The sequence below is a fragment of the Nerophis ophidion genome, linkage group LG27, assembly GCF_033978795.1.
Source record: "Nerophis ophidion isolate RoL-2023_Sa linkage group LG27, RoL_Noph_v1.0, whole genome shotgun sequence".
NCBI lineage: Eukaryota > Metazoa > Chordata > Actinopteri > Syngnathiformes > Syngnathidae > Nerophis > Nerophis ophidion.
The window spans coordinates 1,316,978-1,336,740 of NC_084637.1; the positions used below are offsets into that span (position 1 = coordinate 1,316,978).

Below are 19,763 nucleotides of genomic sequence, written 5' to 3' on the forward strand. Positions count from 1 at the left end.
GTACTGCTGTCCTAATTCATTAAAAACTGTAGTACACTTCCTTTGGAAATACCGGCACTTGACCGACTGCTGAGTCCAGACGCATGTTGAGTGTGTCAGCGCATACACACAAGCAGAAACAGCATGGAGAAGAAGAATGACAAAAAAAACTCCAATTCTACCGGTTAATAAAGAGTGTGAGTGAAGTATTATGGCTTTAGAACTAACGATAAAGGTGACGATTTAAACACAGAATCCCCGCGTTGAGAGTGCTGCCTTAAAACACGTCTCGGCAAAGGTAAAGATTGAAATGACAAGCTGTCAGATCTATTAAAGAGTGACAGGTCGACTAGCTTCCCTCTTGTGCACACAACTGCTTGGTTTGTTGCCAAATATTAGCAAAGTCAAAACTGCCTCCGTAGCCTAAACTAATGCAAGTGAAATGACAGAATTTTGGAACAAATTCCCACAACTCCATTTGTGTTTTATCTTAAAACTGCTACATGTCTTACCCGTTTAGTTTTAGTCACAACATTGGCCAAAAGAACACAATTTGCTGTTTAAATGCAGAATAGCACGGAAATTGACATGAATGTGAGTGAAATGGTGTCCTTGTGAGGAGAAGCGACATTTGTTTGGGAAAATAATGTGTCATCCATCTCCTCAACACCCAATCACCCCGTCCCTAACAATGTCCAGGCGGCCACTTGAAACAACGACTAAGCTACGAAGCAATAGTAGCAATATTATGTTTTGAAAATAACTATAATAATACAATAAATATTCTACTGGAGTAATAAAGAAAATACAAAAAAAGTGTAATGTGACAAATGACATTTACACACAAATGTTAACATGACATTTTTTCAACTAGAAATGAAAAGTGCTATTTTGTAAAAATGTATACATGCCGAAGGCTCCTCCAAACTAAGAACAACAACATCAGTCAAAGACAAATCAAGTGCAAGCAAGTAGTTAATAAGTTAGTTAGCTGAAGTTCATTTTGAACACGCATACAATACAATTCAAATGTGATACATCACATATAGTTGTTTCATCACAGCACGTCTGAAGAAGAGTAGGAAGAAGCAGAGCTTATTTAATCCAACTCCTTTTCGTAACACAGCACTTTTCCCATTTCTTTGTTCTGTTTGTAACAAAACAATGAATGAATAAATAAATAACTAAATATACTGTAAGTAAACACATTAAGTACATCAATAAATATTAGACATACACACAATAATTAAAGTTCTCATAGATAAATAAATAAGTAATGTATGTTTTACCTGGGAGATGAAAGCGATTATCTCTTTTTTTTTAAAGGTTTGTTCATAATTGTTGTAGTTGGAACAGTTCCTTAAAGTGAATCACATTGGTGCTTTGTTTCATTTCTTTGCTTAATCCATTTCATCATTTATTCCACTTTCAGATATATTAAAGGTTTTAAGTGTTGTACGAGCATACAAATGTTTTAAATTACATTTTCCTCTAAGGTTATATTTCTCCTATTTTGTTGAGAAGAATTGTTGTACATTCTTGGCTTGCAGGTTATAATTTGCTTTGTACATCATTTTAGATGATTGCAAATGCACCAAATAGTTGAATTTCAATAACAGTTATTTAATAAATAAAGTGTTTGTATGTTCTCTATATCCAATATTATGTACTATTATAATTGATCTTTCTTCTAACACAGTTAGTGAACGAAGTATACTTTTGTAGTTATTTCCATATTTCTACACAATAACTCAGAAAACTGGCAGATGATCACTAATGTTGGATATCAGGGCAGAACAATTAATCGAAGTTTGATTTTCATTATGGCTTCTCACGTTTACAAAAATATAATGATCAGAAAAAAAACAAAAAACAGGTCCTGCAACATGCATGCAAACTCCAGAGCTTGTGAGGGTGGAACGGATAAGAAGCCAATGAGTGGAAAAATGCAGGACTACTAGAGGTTTGGGATCTTACTATGGTTGCTACTTATTATTCAACACATTGCTTCATCAATAATTACTAAACTCAACAAAAAATAAGGCGTATGATTTTCACGTTCAGAGTCACATAATTGGTCAATATAATGAAATTTGCTGTTAAATGCAGAATATCACAGAAATGTGAGAGAAAGGATTTCTTTGTGAAGAGAAGGGAAAATTGTTTGGGAAAATAATGTGTCAGGGACCACTCAGTCATCACCTGAACACACAACCACCCCGTTAGGAGTCTTGCTTTGTTTACTTACTACTAAAAGACAAGTTGTCTGGTATGTTCAACATTTTATTTAAGGACTAAAATGTTCTTTGACTGCAATAAGAAACATTCGTTTAATATACTGTAGGAATTTTTGTTAAAATTAAGCCAATAATGCCCTTTTATTTAGAGAAGTATGGAAACACATTTTGATACGGTACCAAAATATTGGTATGGGGACAACTCTCGTTGAGACATTAATTTGGTTCTTGTGTCATGTGACTTGATTTGTGTGCAATAGACCAGAATGCAAATGTTTGCAATGTATAAATAAATACTAACACTTCCATGTCATTTTTACTTGTAGCTCTAATAAGTGACAACAACCTTATTCCATAAAGGTGATTAAGATCATTTTGATATTTGATTTGATATCAAAAATGTATTTGTAAAAATATGATGGTGTGTTTGGAGTAATCTGGTTTAATTTGTTATTTTTTGGGGAAATGGCTTGAAAATATTGAAGTTGAAAAGGCCTAAAATAAATCTTCTAGCATAAAACCGCAATGGGCGTGGTTGGTATTTAGTGTGTGAATTAGAAGAGGTCCAAGAAGATGAAGGACATTGTTGAGTTTGTAATGATGCTACTCTGGTTACTTGGTTGCTGCAGCTAATGAATGAGCTGCTGCTGTACATGCCCTGCACTGCCTGAGCAGGATGGTGACGAGCGAGCAGACATCCTCCAACTGACCTGGCTGGCCTGGACGCTGGGCACCTGGGTGGCACAGACGGAGGAGTGACTGGGGGAGTTGGGCAGTGATTTACACGGGCCGATGGACAGCTGCTGCTTCTTCCTGATGGCCACGATCTTCTGAGCAACTGCAATAAAAAGGCGCGAGTGTTAACGCTCTGCTGAGATATTAAATCATTGTGTACTGTCGCCGTATTTCTTCTTTCAAGGCCGCCGACAAAAAGAACACACGTTTTACAGAAAGTCATCATAACATTTCAGGATGAACCTAAAATGCACCGGAACTTTGACAAGTCAGCTCCAGTTTGCATTTGTTCAACTGTTCAATGTCTCAGTCCTTCTTGCACAAATTGCTCTTTTATAATAAAGTATGAAATGGTACAGACCAGGAACGCCCTGGTTCAATTCAAATCAGGATTAAAACAATTCTGGTCATCATATTGTTCCCATTTGGACATCGTGGGACCAAGACCAGACTTGCTGTACAATTGATGTCCTGAGAGGGAAGTGGTCACAAAGTCTCAGGTGATAAACAAGAGACCGAGCTAGGATGTTACCTTTCTTTTCACACTTCAAAGTACTCTTGTGAATGTAGTCATTCAGCTCCTTCTTAGAGAACTGCAAGCTGGGCAAGAAGTACTTCAACACTAAAAACTTGGACATTGTGCGGCATGGCTAAGATGGCAGAGTGGCCGTCTACAGAATGGAAGGTTCTTGGTACAAATCTGAATAAATGTTTGATGGTGGTGGAAAAAGGCCCAGGGCGTTCCTGTCAGTCTAAGCCAGTGCAGCTTTGGCAACCATGAATGAATGATGGCTTCTCGGTAGAGATGGCCGACAATATTGGATTGTTGTTATTATCGGCCGATAAACGCTTTAAAATGTGAAATCGGAAATGATCGGTATCGGTTTGAAAAGTAAAATGTATGACTTTTTAAAAGGCCGCTGTACGGACGCAGGGAGAAGTACAGAGCGCCAATAAACCTAAAAGGCACCAACTTAACCGTAGAGCTTGCTTTGCTTTTGGCTGAGATCAGGGATCTTGGCCTCAAAAAGATGGGTGACTGAAGGTGGGAATATTTGGACACCTCACCATTCTGTTACGATTCAGGAGCTTCAATTCAATTTAAAAAAATCGCTTATTCACGCATTTTTAATTTATGTACATTGATGCAGCTTTATATTTCTTTTCCTTTCATTGAATAAGCGTCCATCACTTGCAACTTTTAAAAACAGTGCATTGGTAACAAGACATCACATTTATTAAATTCATGCAGATGTCTGCTGAACTGGAACTCAAGCACCATATAATAAGAGTGTTTCCCACAGGTCAGGCATCTATTTGTGGTGGTGTGGTCAGGCTGCGAAGGGGGGGGGGCAGTGGCAATAACCAAGAAGAACGCGGACTTGGAATATAATTACAACACTTTATGTACATATTTACAGTGGGGCAAACAAGTATTTAGTCAGCCAGAGATTGTGCAAGTTCTCCCACTTCAAATGATGACAGAGGTCTGTCATTTTCATCATAGGTACACTTCAACTGGGAGAGAAAAAATCCAGGAATTCACATTGTAGGAATTTTAATTAATTTTTTTGTAAATGATGGTGGAAAATAAGTATTTGGTCAAGCATTCAAAGCTCTCACTGATGGAAGGAGGTTTTGGCTCCAAATCTCAGGATACATGGCCCCATTCATTCTTTCCTTAACACGGATCAATCGTCCTGTCCCCTTAGCAGAAAAACAGCCCCAAAGCAGGATGTTTCCAGCCCCATGCTTCACAGTAGGTATGGTGTTCTTGGGATGCAACTCAGTATTCTTCTTCCTCCAAACACCACCAGTTGAGTTTATACCAAAAAGTTCTATTTTGGTTTCATCTGACCACATGACATTCTCCCAATCCTCTGCTGTGTCATCCATGTATCCATTTTGGTATAAACTCAAATCGTCGTTTATTTACACATTTACAAATACATTCTTTAAAATTCCTACAATGTGAATTCCTGTATTTCTTTTTCACATTCTGTCTCTCACAGTTGAAGTGTACCTATGATGAAAATGACAGACCTCTGTCCTCATTTGAAGTGGGAGAACTTGCACAATCGCTGGCTGACTAAATACTGTTTTCCCCCAATGTATATACATATTAATATAATACTTGCATATGTTTATAATATGTAACTACAAGCTCCATTCACAGACAGAGTCCCATTGCTTTTATGAGAAAAAAAAACATTTTTTTTTTCTATTTATTTGTGGCGGCCGTAATTCTTTCATGGCGGGCCGCCACAAATAAATGAATGTGTGGGAAACCCCGAATAAAGCAGCTCAGTGAGGTGTCTCGCTGCAGTCAGCCTCATTTTAAAGCTGACTGCATTATTTTATTGAAAATAAATGAATTATCGACGTCTGCTAATCAATTTTATAATTGTCAATGTCCAAATTGTGATGAATCTATTATTGTTGACCACTGCCTGACGGGATCAGTTCAGTGAAAATGAGCTTGCTTGGGACTGGATGTCAAGTACACACTATTTGTATTTTCCCCAAAAATAAAATACTGCAAATGGTATTTTACATCTTCAAACGTCCTAATGGGCAAGGAGCTTTTTCAGATGATGTTTTGCCTTGTTTACAAAAGATGCTGATTTTGCAGGCACACCTTGGACAGCTTTTTGGGGGGACCTGGGTGTCCTACCACCTGACACGCAGGCGGGGGTGGTTAACGGGACTTGAATGAGAAATGTGTGGTAACTGCCATGTAGCCGCTCGCCACAAATTGTAATTAGCCATAAGTAGTCGTTCTGCAAGGCAAAGCTGGTCTACGAGTCGAGTTAAGTCGAGTTAAGTCAAGTCAAGTCAAGTCAAGTCAAGTCAAGTCAGCGGCGGCAAAGCAGTGAGACATTCCACAGCATCTTGTGGAACTTGGAGGTGAGCTTGTGTGTGGTGACTTGCTCATTAGCTCTGGTCTAATTAACTCAGATGAAACCATTGTTTTAATTGAGCTCGTTAAAGGTGGCTGATGAGCAGCCCATCAAAAACATTTCCCCCCCACTGGCAAGACAATCCATGAAGTAAAGGAAGTGAAGAAAACAGACCTCTTCAGGTTTGACTTGAGATAATGACTTATAGATTAATTTGACCTCAATTCTGGCTCAACCAAACTCTTTTAAAGACGAGGTTGGACACAAGATGATCATTACCTCAATCAGGACTTTTTTTTATCAGCAAGCTTTAATGGCCGATCATGACACTGATATCTAAAACTGTTTTATCACAGTAGGCAGAAAGGGTAAATTATTGTATTAATTATTATAATTATTTGAATAAAGATGATTAAGTTAAAGTAGCAATGATTGTCACACACACACACACACACACACACACACACACACACACTAGGTGTGGGGAGATTATCCTCTGCATTTCACCCACCTCCTTGTTCCACCACCTGCGAGGTGAGGGGAGCAGTGAGCAGCAGCTGTGGCCGCACTCGGGAATCATTAGTGAAGTGAATGATATTTGTATAGCGCTTTTCTCAAGTGACTCAAAGTGCTTTTACATAGTGAAAGCCAATATCTAAGTAACATTTAAAGCAGTGTGGGTGGCACTGGGAGCAGGTGGCTCAAGTGCTTTGCCCAAGGACACAACGGCAGTGACTAGGATGGCGGCAGCGGGGATCGAACCTGGAACCCTCAAGTTGCTGGCACATCAACTCTACCAACCAAGCTATACCGCCCCAAGTGTACTTAAGTGTACTTCCTTATGAAAATATGAACAATCCACAATTGAAATATCATAAAGACATTATAAATAAAAGTTAGTGTATGACACTGGATCAAAAATGTATTTAGTGTACAAAAAAAAATATAAGAAAAACTGGCTAGCATTTGTCACCATTAGTGATGTTAAAGAAGAGATCAAATAAATAAACGTCTATATATGTTATACACAATCAGAATTTACATTTGGCTTGAAGAATATATGTTCATGGCTGTCACTCCCAGATGGCGTGGAGTCTTGGCTTTGTGCGTGTGTGTGTGTGTGTGTGTGTGTGTGTGTGTGTGTGTGCGTGTGTGTGTGTGTGCGTGTGTGTGTGCGTGTGTGTGTGTGTGTGCGTGTGTGTGTGCGTGTGTAATGATTGCAGCGTGTTTGCAGTGTTTTGTGTTTGATGGAGAGCGTATAAATGGGGAAATCCTTCTTTAGCTGACCACCTTGTGTTTAGCAGCCAGTGCAGTCCACCTGTGTCACATGTCAGTCAGTCTTCCATGCACGTGGATGCAGGAAGAAGAGTATTTTGGAGCAGAGTTGACAGAGTACTTGCTTGCCATCACGGGCGAGTAATGGTGGGAGAGATGTCGGGTGTTCAAAGCCTTGATGCAGTGGCACAGCTGCATTATATTTTCTGGAAGTGCACGTGTGGAGACTGGCAGGATGCATGCCTGAAAAGAGGCGGGGCGTGCGGACGTTTTTAGGGGTTGAAATAATGTCATATTATCCTAATATTTTGGGGACTGATCAGTAAAATCCCAACGATGGACTGATTGAACATGTTACTGACTCCTCTTCGACATAGTTGGAATGATGTTTGTTTTTCTTTGTGTTACTATCAGTTTGTGTGGAGCTTGGCCAGTATTATTTACACTTATACAGAAAGAGACAATAAAAATAGAATCTATAATTAAAATGTGCAAAAACGCAAACAGATAGTCCAACCTCGGATTCAGGAGGAACTGTGCTGTTCTCGTCCTGGTCGTGGAACGGTAGATCAGTTCTATACTCTGGGCAGGGTCCTGGAGGGTGCATGGGAGTTTGCACAACCAGTCTACATGTGCTTTGTGGACTCAGAGAAGGCATTAGACCGTGTCCCTCAGGAAGTCCTGTGGGGAGTGCTCAGAGAGGTATCAGACTATCTGGTTGTGATGGTCTGCTCCCTGTATGATCAGTGAGGGTTGGACTTGGAGATCTTACCCCAAGTGGAGGAGTTCAAGTACCTGGGAGTCTTGTTCCCGAGTGAGGGAAGAGTGGATGGTGGGATGGACAAGTGCAGTGTCTTCAGTAATGTGGACACTGTATCGATCGGTTGTGGTAAGAAGGAGCTGAGCCGGAAGGCAAAGCTCTCAATTTACCGGTCGATCTACGTTCCCATCCTCACCTATGGTCATGAGCTTTGGGTTATGACCGAAAGGATAAGATCACGGGTGCAAGCGGTCCAAATGAGTTTCCTCCACCTTAGAGATAGGGTGAGAAGCTCTGCCATCCTGGAGGAACTCAAAGTAAAGCCGCTGCTCCTCCACATGGAGAGGAGCCAGGTGAGGTGGTTCGGGCATCTGGTCAGAATGCCAACCGAACGCCTCCCTAGGGAGGTGTTTAGGGCACATCCGACTGCTTGGAGGCCACGGGGAAGATCCAGGACATGTTTGGAAGACTCTCTCTCCCCGCTGGCCTGGGAAGACTTTGGGATCCCCCAGGAAGAGTTGGACCAAGAAGTCTGGGCTTCCCTGCTTAGGCTGCGGCCCCCGCGACCCCTACTTGGATAAGCGGAAGAAGATGGATGGATGGAAGTCACAAACATTGACATAATGTGACTGAAATGCAGTGTTGGAATGTTTGTCTGGGGAAAAGGTGTTCACAAGCACTTCCTCCCGGAAAGTGACAATGTCCCTGCTTCCAACAGCCAAGAGACGCTGACATCACTGCATGTGGAGAAGTCCAGGGTGGAGTGGAACCATCCATTTGATGTTCTGCAAGGTAAAAGCATCTCCATCCACACAAGTGTGTCTATGTCTACACACCTGTGTCATGCACCTTCTGTCCAATCACAGGCCTGAAAGAAGCAGCCACAGCTGACTTGCTGGCATCACACCTCCGCTGTGTTTATTTCCAAATGCTAGACGTACAACAACTGCGATGAGGTGGCGACTTGTCCAGGGTGTACCCCGCCTTCCGCCCGATTGTAGCTGAGATAGGCACCAGCGCCCCCTGTGACTCCAAAGGGAATAAGCGGTAGAAAATGGATGGATGGATGGACAGACGTACAACGACATGTATATGGTTTTAAAAACTATCACTTCCACACAAGATGTGTCTTTTCTTGTGTGTTTAAAGCAAGCATGGACGTCACTGCTGCTGAAACCCAACACTCATAGAATGATAAGATGGTGATGATGTATTACATGTACATCATTTCTAAAATCAGCACGCACTAACGAGGGAAGGAAACTATTTTGCATGTTTGAGTACCAAAAGCGCGAGGATGTGCGTGTGTCGCTGCTAAATCTTGTGAAATGACAAACATTTAATGATCATTATAGAGATGCATGTGCAGTACTTTGTCTGTCTCATGAACAAGGAGGAAGTACACTTCATGTTGTTTTGAAGTCACTGGGGCGCACACGCTCACAAACACAAGCCACGCACCTAAGTTAACTTCATTATTTGTCGTTAATTAAGTACCCAAACCATGATCTGAGGTTGCATCTTTCTTAGCACACATAGCAAAACATTGTTGCTTGTCAAAATTGTTTTGTATTATTTTACTAAGAAAAAAAACAGCACATTTGATGTCTGCGTGACAATGTTTCAATTATGAGTCTGAAAAGCAACAAATGTTAACAAAAACAAAGCTGGATAGAACTGCTGTTTGTGTGCGTGCCCAACAGGCGGCAATGCAAGAGTTAAGAACACTTATGATAAGGATGTGCTAAATATTTAAACTGCACATTTAATGCAATTTATCTTTCAATTTCACTCAATCATCCCGTTTAATCATCAATCTTAGTCCTGGTCTGAGAGGTGGCCACTCATCTAATGGAAACGTCAAGGGTCGGATCAGATTTATGGCGGGACGGCACATAAAGACAGGGGGGTGCAGCTGAGTCTGCAGTCTGTAAAGTTAAAAGTGTGACGTGACAGAAGACATTTCAACTTGAACAATTATTTTCCATCTTCTTTCTTCTGCAAGAATGCTGCCTTTACTAAACTATTATTGAACTCACTAGTCCTGGGGTGTCAAACTCGTTTGGAGTCAGTTGTGACTGCTTTCAGAGGGCTGCTAGTAACAGTGAATATATATATACAGGATATACATATTTATATATATACTGTACTCGTATGAACTCATGAGGACTTGTATTTGATTAGCAGATGTTTTTAAGTACAAATTGATGGATAACTTGCCATGAAATCATAAGTCAAGGCGACAAGCAGATATTAGCATCCATCCATCCATCCATTTTCTACCGCTTATTCCCTTTGGGGTCGCTGGTGCCTATCTCAGAGGCAATCGGGCGGAAGGCGGTGAACACCCTGGACAAGTCGCCACCTCATAACAGGGCCAACACAGATAGACAACATTCACACTCTAGGGACCATTTAGTGTTGCCTATCAAGGTGCATGCCTTTGGAGGTGGGAGGCGCCTATCCCCAGGTGCATGTTTTTAGAGGTGGGAGGGGCCTATCCCCAGGTGTATATCTTTGGAGGTGGGAGAGGCCTATCCCCAGGTGCATGTCTTTGAAGGTGGGAGGGGCCTATCCCCAGGTGCATGTCTTTGGAGGTGGGAGGGGCCTATCCCAAGGTGCATGTCTTTGGAGATGGGAGGGGCCTATCCCCAAGTGCATGTCTTTGGAGGTGGGAGGGGCCTATCCCCAGGTGCATGTCTTTGGAGGTGGGAGGGGCCTATCCCCAAGTGCATGTCTTTGGAGGTGGGAGGGGCCTATCCCCAGGTGCATGTCTTTGGAGGTGGGAGGGGCTTATCCCCAGGTGCATGTCTTTGGAGGTGGGAGTAAGCCGGAGTACCCGGAGGGAACCCACGCAGTCACGGGGAGAACCTGCAAACTCCACACAGAAAGGGGATTGAACCCAGGACTACTCAGGCCTTCGTATTGTGAGGCAGACACACTAACCCCTCTCCCACCGTGGTGACCCAGATATTAACATATTTAAGTTTATTTAAAAAAAATATTTTTGTACTACAGTATATTATTTGTCACATGATAAGTTAATACTCAAATTTAAAAGATATGCAATTAATAAATGTTTCCCTTTCAAAACAGAAAGAACAAAATCTTTTAAGTATTTTGACTTTATTTCCAAGCTTTCGCGGGCCACATAAAATGATGTGGCAGGCTTTGAGTTAGACAGCTGTGCACTAGTCAATAGACAAAAAAAACAATCATTTAAAAAAGGTCCTGTCTATGTTTAGTGGGGAAGTCATAAAGTTGTGATGATTTAGCGCAGGTCTATTCAACTGGCAGCATTCAAACTAGGGTTGCTAACGTATGCAGTACTCCCTCCACCCCACAGGGGGCCACAGCGAAGCATGTGTTACAATGAGGTGGCAGTGAGGTGAGTAAAAGAAGACTACTTATTTGACCCTGAAAAAAAATCGGACTTAACAATGACTGGACAACAAAGAATGAATGTTCTCCCCCAAAGAAGGTGCTCCAATATTATTTCCTTGTCTGACCTTTAAGGCGCCGGACACTGTTCTGGACAAGCAGCAACAACGGTAGAAATCCCCGCATGTAACTTGTACGCTTCATCACAAAACTTAATCAAATCTATGCAAGTAGACACTGTGCATGAAGATATCTGACTTGTTTTGTATCCAAGTTGATGACTTTGTAATGTCTTTTGCATTCGCGGTCATGTTGGTTTTTGTATGAATAACTGATGATCCAAGCTCGTTTTACACACATAGCGCTAAATTTTATCAGTAAAGGGCGACAGCGCTGTACCTTAGACTTAATTCTTACAAGGCTTAACATATGTAAAATACACAATAAACGTTATACTTTTGTAATGTTTATATTTTTAGTCAAACCTAAACAAAGGAATAAGTGCAAAGAAATAGAACTGAGAAAGGTAAAGATTTCAAAAGAAGGAGCATCAATCCTCAACAAAACCTCTGGAGCTTCTGTTTCTTCCTTATGTTAACTAGCTCCACAGGACTCAACTAGCTAGGGCAGATTAGTGAATGTATTGAGAGTGAAGTGTGAAAGTGAATGTGTTTACTTTGTAATTAGGTGAACACAGTCTAAGAGGCATTTAACCCGCGGAGGCACTTTGACGAAACATCCGTCCGGCCCTTCAGCCCTTGGGCTCTTGAAACTGCGGTCCTCTTCATTATGTAGTTAAATAGCCCTGGTTTAGGGGCTGACTATGTTTGCATTGAATTAGTGTTTGGTTCACGACACACACACACAAAAGCAAGACAAACAACTTGACTTACTTTTCATGGTCCGCATCCCATTACAGCCGTTGTGCAGCCCGCAGGTGAACTTCATGTGTGTGTGTGTGTGCGTGTGTGTGTGTGTGTGTGTTGCAGTGGATGAGCATTAATGTCTCATTACAAGAGCACAGATCTGAGCTCGTTAGCCAGTGTGAACGAAGCGCCCGGCTTCCACACTCTGACAGATGAGAAAGAAGCAACAAAGAGGGTGAGGGTGTGTGTCTGCGTGTTTGGGGTTCATGTCGCCGTAATTAGGCTAATTAAATTAGCACGCTGATGGACGAGGGACCACGGGAGCGTCACCCACACCCCTACCCCCCTCGGTCCCTCACACAGAGGTCAGGGCTCCAAACTGGACGAGGCTTCACTTCTCATTACGTGTTGAACGCGTGTGTGCGTGTGCAGTCACGCTACCAAACAAAGAAGCTGCTCCCTGCGCATCTACGAACAATTGAAGACAAATAAACGTCTTTAAAATATGTCATTCTATTTGCTTCACTTCAATGTGAATCAATGTTACCTTTTTAAAACTGACGATTGATTGTAGATTTTTGTTATACAGTTATTTCCCTAAGTGATCCAATTAAAGATTGTGTAGATGCACTATTTTCTAAGTTTTGTATTGGTAATGCATGGCTATTTGAAACAATGTTGTGTTACAGGTGAGGAATGCATTTGCTGTGGGTGTGTCGCTAACACGGTACACCCAGTCTATGTGGACCAGACAAATGGCGCTCACAACGATATCACAAATTGATATTTTCCGAGCAATAATTATCACTGCTAGTAGTAATTAGGAACAAGCAACAATAGTGGGTCAAAAAAAGAACACTTAATTTCTGAATGCATTTAGTTAAAATAATATAATACTTTAATAGGAGTAGTTAGCTGACATGTTACCTGTCTCTGTCTCTGTGTCGGTCCCATGAGTGTTTTAGTGTGTGTTCTAAGCTGTGACACTGAACAGGATGTAGAATATGGAAATGAAAGGCTGGATGATGTCAAGTGATCAACACACACAAATTATGTTGATCAAGGCAAACAACAAACTGTACTGTTTGTGCTCCTGCACCGCCCTCTTCAGGACAAACACAGCCATGACAACTGAAAGCAGACACAAACAAAACAGAAACAACTCCAAACGTTGCCAACAGTGTTAGAAAAACTACTTTCAAAGAGTAATTTGTCCCAGTTTCTTTCAAAAAACAAAAACAAACTGAATTATTGCTTTGAAATTCCTGGTGTGTTCTGTTGAGAGATGTTTCATGAGATTAGAGTGACTTAAAACTTACATGGACTCTTTGCTTTGAGACACAATGTACGCATCATTCATTATCTATGTTCATGCCTTTTATACATCGGCGGCGTTGAAATAGTGCCTGTACCCGCACCATGAAAACATTAAAGGGTGTTGGGATTTCCATGGCTGTGATTGGTGGCATGAGTATATATGTATGACAAAGTCAGACTGTGTCTAAATGCTACAATAATAACCTGCCACATTTCACTGTTGCTAACAAACAGCCTTGTAACGATTAAAAAGGTAATTCATTAGATTACTCGTTACATGTAAAGAATAACATAATTAGTATTTCATTATTTTGTAACGCCGTAACTCCTAACACTGGCTGTCAAACATGCTAACACTAAGTGTCTCAGAACTAGGGCTGGGTGATATATGGAAGACACTGGATGTATGGCGGGTTTGTATCTGTGCGATACAGAAAATGACTATATGGTGATATCGGAGTATACTTTCTCACGCAGTTGTTTTTAGCTGCGGGCATTACACTACAGGCTCTTCTCACTCTTTCTTGTCTCTCCTTCTCACTGAGACATAAAACAAGCGCACCTTCTTACATACGTCATGTGCAAAGTCATACGCTCTCGCCAAGCAGAATGGGTAACAGAATAGAAGTTAGCTGTGGTGCTAGCGGTGTAGTGCGAGTGATAATACGAGAAAAAGAAGGTGCGAATCTTGTAATGAATGGAGGAATAATTATTTCCCAAGAAAAACAGCAGGGGTCCATCGTCTGGCGGTGATTTGGCTTTAAGCGGGAAGATTTTGAACGGACAACTGTAATATGTCCAGTATGCGGCAAAAGTGTTGCTCCAAAAAGTAGTGGAACTACTAATTTGTAGCATCATTTGAAAAGTCACCCACTAGAGATTGAGTGCTTGAAACTCTGCATGTCAAAATCTCCGTTCGATGCCACACCCACAAAATGCCCAAGCAACCATTTCCACATCAACACCGTATGAAACAAATAGTCCAAAACAGCAGATAATGTCCGCAGTGTATGTCCTTCATATAGTGAAAGACATACACTATTTGATTTCCTATTATGCAGCTCTTTTTTTTGACAGTTATTGAAATATCTTTTGTGACATCATGCACAAAAGTGCACTCATAGCTTGTTTTAAAATGTCTCTGACAATCTTGCACTTTCTGTTTGTGCCACTGCTTAATAACTGTTTCATAAATACACTTTTGGTTGTGATTTCCCTCTCTGCATGAAAGTTTAAAAGTAGCATATATGAATGCAGTATGAAGAAGAATGTTTGAATGTAGACACATAGAATCATCATACTGCTGTCATTATATGCATCAAGTGTTCATTCAAGGCTAAGGCCAAATATCCACATATATATGGTGTATGGTCACATGACCTAAACATATATATGGTGTATGGTCACATGACCTAAACATATATATGGTGTATGGTCACATGACCTAAACATATATATGGTGTATGGTCACATGACCTAAACATATATATGGTGTATGGTCACATGACCTAAACATATACATGGTGTATGGTCACATGACCTAAACATATATATGGTGTATGGTCACATGACCTAAACATATATATGGTGTATGGTCACATGACCTAAACATATATATGGTGTATGGTCACATGACCTAAACATATATATGGCGTATGGTCACATGACCTAAACATATATATGGTGTATGGTCACATGACCTAAACATATATATGGTGTATGGTCACATGACCTAAACATATATATGGTGTATGGTCACATGACCTAAACATATATATGGTGTATGGTCACATGACCTAAACATATATATGGTGTATGGTCACATGACCTAAACATATATATGGTGTATGGTCACATGACCTAAACATATATATGGTGTATGGTCACATGACCTAAACATATATATGGTGTATGGTCACATGACCTAAACATATATATGGTGTATGGTCACATGACCTAAACATATATATGGTGTATGGTCACATGACCTAAACATATATATGGTGTATGGTCACATGACCTAAACATATATATGGTGTATGGTCACATGACCTAAACATATATATGGTGTATGGTCACATGACCTAAACATATATATGGTGTATGGTCACATGACCTAAACATATATATGGTGTATGGTCACATGACCTAAACATATCCACATATTCATCACCCAGCCTTACTCACAACCAGAAAAACTAAGTTCTTTCCAAATTTTGGCACCGTAGGTTTTGGACCTTTCCCTGTCAGGACCATCATTCCTCTTCTTGACTGTCAGTGTGTGATGAATTTTCTCTCTCTCTCTCTCTCTTTCTCTCTCTCCCCCTATCTTGCCCGCCTTGGCTTGATAGAACTTAATTGCTGTTCTGTTTGATCTAAATAACTGAGCAGGTCAATTTCCGCCCCTAATTGACGTGCGATTAAGAGTTGGCAAATGTGCAGTGGGGGGAGTGTGACCTTCCCACAGGACTGGACTCTGCAGTCAAGATTCTCACCATCTTGGAAGACTCGTTCCACATTCAAGCCGTAGGTGGCGCAGGTTTCGTAGTAGGTGCAGCGCTTTAGGTCGTTGGAAAGTTTTCTGGCCCGGCTGTCGTCGATCACCCTTGGGTTTGATGAGCTGATGGCATCTGAAATATATTTGTATCATTGAAATCATTTCCTTTAGATGCTAAAGCCAAATATTAGATATTCCAACATCACTCTTCCTATTTGTTTTTAATCAACACTTCTGTCACTGCTCTACTTGACATGTAGAGTTATTTGTGTCATTTATAAATGATAAATGATAAATGGGTTGTACTTGTATAGCGCTTTTCTACCTTCCAGGTACTCAAAGCGCTTTGACACTACTTCCACATTCACACACACATTCACACACTGATGGAGGGAGCTGCCATGCAAGGCGCTAACCAGCCCCAATCAGGAGCAAGGGTGAAGTGTCTTGCTCAGGACACAACGGACGTGACGAGGTTGGTACTAGGTGGGGATTGAACCAGGGACCCTCGGGTTGCACACGGCCACTCTCCCACTGCGCCACGCCCACCATAAACGTTGTTGTTCTTCAACACTTCATGCTAGTGTCTTTGTAAAGAAAGTTGTACGTACATTTTGTACGAAATCAAGTTTTATCTCTGTCTTTTATAAGGGAGACTTCCGTTTCCACGTTAAAGGTAACTTCATTTCCATGTCGATGGAGCCATTGTTTGTTTAGCTGCCTGTTGTTTGTGTTAAAGAGGAGTGTAAAGGCTTCTTCTTGGACTCGTGTCTCATCAACACCACATCTCAAGCCTCCGATGTGAGCGAAGTCAAACTCCAACAGGGTGGGCCTTGTGCCACTCAGTGCTAACACGGCAGATGTCAGCCATCCTCGCTGCAAACATCAAGCTTTTGGAAGAATCAATGTTTATTTATATCAAGGTTTATTTATATAGCCCTAAATCCCAAGTGTCTGATGCTGGTGGTTTCAGCACATTGAGAGAGGAATGAAGCAGGACGCTACAAACCTTGACAGGCGCCAGAACAATGACACTTGGAGTACCAACAAGGCACCGTATTGAGTAAAACAAGGTGATTAAAAGGGTGTTATTTCATGTCTAAAGGGCTATAATCACGTTTTAGAAGGTTGTAACTAGGCTTAAATGTTAACTATGAAAGTATTTCACCTATTAATAGGATTCTTACTTGCGAAAATGTATTCATCACGGTCAAGTCGGGAAGCAATTAAATGCTATAATCGAGGGATGACTCAATCGATCAATCAAAGTGTATTTATATAGCCCTAAATCACAAGTGTCTCAAAGGGCTGCACAAGCCACGACGACATCCTCGGCTCAGATCTACTCATTATCTCCTCTCCTCTGGCACTTTTAGGAGAGGTGTGTCAGGGCCCAACAGACCCACGTGTCAAGAGAATGACTCCAAATTGTGATCACTGAACGCAGTTCTTAATTACACTTGTCACCTTTCGGAATAGAAATGAATATAAAATAATCCACGCAGTCAAAAACCATGAGACACTCACTCCGTGGTGCACGTAAAAAAAACGTATGATTTAAAGCGGGGGTGGCCACTACGTGGATGGCGAGCTAGCGGTGGATGGTGGAGGGTGTGTCAGTCCATCGCCACCCAGGCATTAACAAAAAAAGACTTAAAAAATGATCCATCACCGATGTTCACCATGACGTGACTTTGGTCACTTGATTGACATTGACGGCACCCGAGGGTCTAGTGAGATGACGCTGGCTGCTGCCAGATCATTATTAAGAAAAAATGACCGACAGGAAGGCGAAAAACACTTTCTATTTCAACAGACTCTCGCGCCGTACCTGCTGTCAAAACACAGTTCCTATCTTCACAATAAAAGCATTGCTTCATACTGCCTGCGCTAATTAAAGAAGTCTCAGAAAGCTGCCGCACACAAGCTAGCAAGCTACGGAGTATTCCACCAACGTATTTCTTGTAAAGTGTATAAAAACGAATATGGAAACTGGACAAATGAGATGGAAAAAAGAAAGCACTTTCATTTGGTATTGGACAGAAAAGGGGACTTTTTTTCTCCTCCGTTCGAAAATGTGGAGGTTATCATCACTAATGTCTGATTCCAAACAATGCAAGTCATCACAATCAGGTCATAGACCAACTTATATTCTTGTCTTCATGACAGAAAGGAATGTTAAACATGCTTGTATTATCATTAAACACCTTTCACTTGTTAACAAAAACCTCTCTTTCATGGATGAATAGATAAATAAATATATAAAAACAATATAATGATTTAAATGAGTGAGGTAGATTCCCTCCACTTGGTCAATTGAAAAGTAGCTCGCCTGCAGAAAAAGTGTGTGCACCCCTGATTTAAAGCAATAAAAATGATAGCTTCCCTTTTCACAAACTGATTTTAAACAAACCAGTTATCCATGAGTGTATTTATGCATGTAATAAACACGCTTGATTTAATGTTATTGATAATTAACGCTACCTTGCATAGTAGAAATCAACTTGGAAACACAATATAGGACTAATGCATGAGTTGCTGCGTACAAATGCACAAGCCACCAAGAGAAAGCCGCACTGTGCACGCCGTACCACTCAATGTGCTGCAGTGACAAATGATGACGTGCATATTTTTGTCTACAAGTGCATTATTTCATTTTCAAATAGAATATCAATTTTTAATACATTTAATTTAAATAAGGTTTCACTAAATTCAAATTATGTTTTTTTATGGCATTTTTTTTAAGATTTGAAAGCATTCAGACAATCTATCATATATTAATAATGTTAAAGTAATTCTAAAATCATTTTGAAACTGATAAACTTTTGACCAGCAATTTATTTGACTTTTATAGTTAAGTTGAGAAATAAACAGGATGTTGTATTGTCTTGAAGACCCCAAAACACCTTATGGTTGAGGGAAAAGGTTTGTAAATCTCTTTGAAATATAAATAAAAGCTTTTTTGACGTCATATGCACATTGTTACATTTTAATTTGTAACTCTTTAATGTGTATTATAACTAACGCTCCAGTTGCATCGCTTTTGGTTTCTCCAATGACATAAAAAAACCAGTGTGCTGATGGTGTGGTGGGAATTTCTTAAAGTCCCACATGATTTGAAATAAATGCATTTTTTTAATCAAGTTACTGCAACTATAAAGATCCTCCAGTAGGTGGCAGTAGTGCATTAAAGATGGTCACAGAGGAGAGTGACTGTACTTGCACATATTAATCAGGCTGCACACATCTCTCTTTGTTCTATACTTTTCTGTGAGGTCTCCATCTCTGTGCTCAAGTAATTATTTAGGTCTTATAACAGAGAGTGAAAATATTCTGACGGCTTGTTTTGATTGAGTATGGTGAATGGTGTAAATACATGGTGTAAATAAAATATATACATTGTGTTTGCAATCCATAACAATCACACAATACAGACATTTTCTTCAATTCTTTTGTGAATTTTTAAAATGCAGTTTTGATGTTTAGATTTGCTGAGGCCACCACTTTTGTTAAAGTTCGACTTCTTCCAAAATGTTCCACCACTTTTCAAAGAGGAAGGAGTTTTTTCACTTACAATATTGACTTCATTAAACCGTTGTTGGCAGAGTCCCTGATAAACGTGCATAAACATGGAGCATGTACAAAACACGAGCCGCAGTTAGCAGGTGATTCAAGTGTATACAGTGCTAGTCCGACTTTAGAGTACCTTAACTTACAAGTTATTTTAGCTCCAAGCTTTCTCCCTGCTTTAAGTTGCAAGTTTGCGTTACGAGCATTTCCACCATCTGTAGTAATATTTGTAACAGGTTTGTGCCG

At 40.5% G+C, this 19,763-nt stretch overlaps 1 protein-coding gene across 5 annotated transcripts in view; it reads right to left on the bottom strand.

Moving 5' to 3' along the window:
* LOC133544138 (arf-GAP with GTPase, ANK repeat and PH domain-containing protein 1-like) overlaps positions 1-19,763 on the bottom strand; it is an 88,673-nt gene that overhangs the window by 23,835 nt on the left and 45,075 nt on the right. For all 5 annotated transcript variants that reach the window (XM_061889219.1, XM_061889218.1, XM_061889220.1 and 2 more), the window contains 2 exons: positions 15,946-16,080; positions 2,927-3,054 (listed from right to left, as the gene is read on the bottom strand). In XM_061889219.1, coding sequence (XP_061745203.1) covers positions 2,927-3,054; positions 15,946-16,080 — 263 coding nt within the window. The remainder of the gene's footprint in view (positions 1-2,926; positions 3,055-15,945; positions 16,081-19,763) is intronic.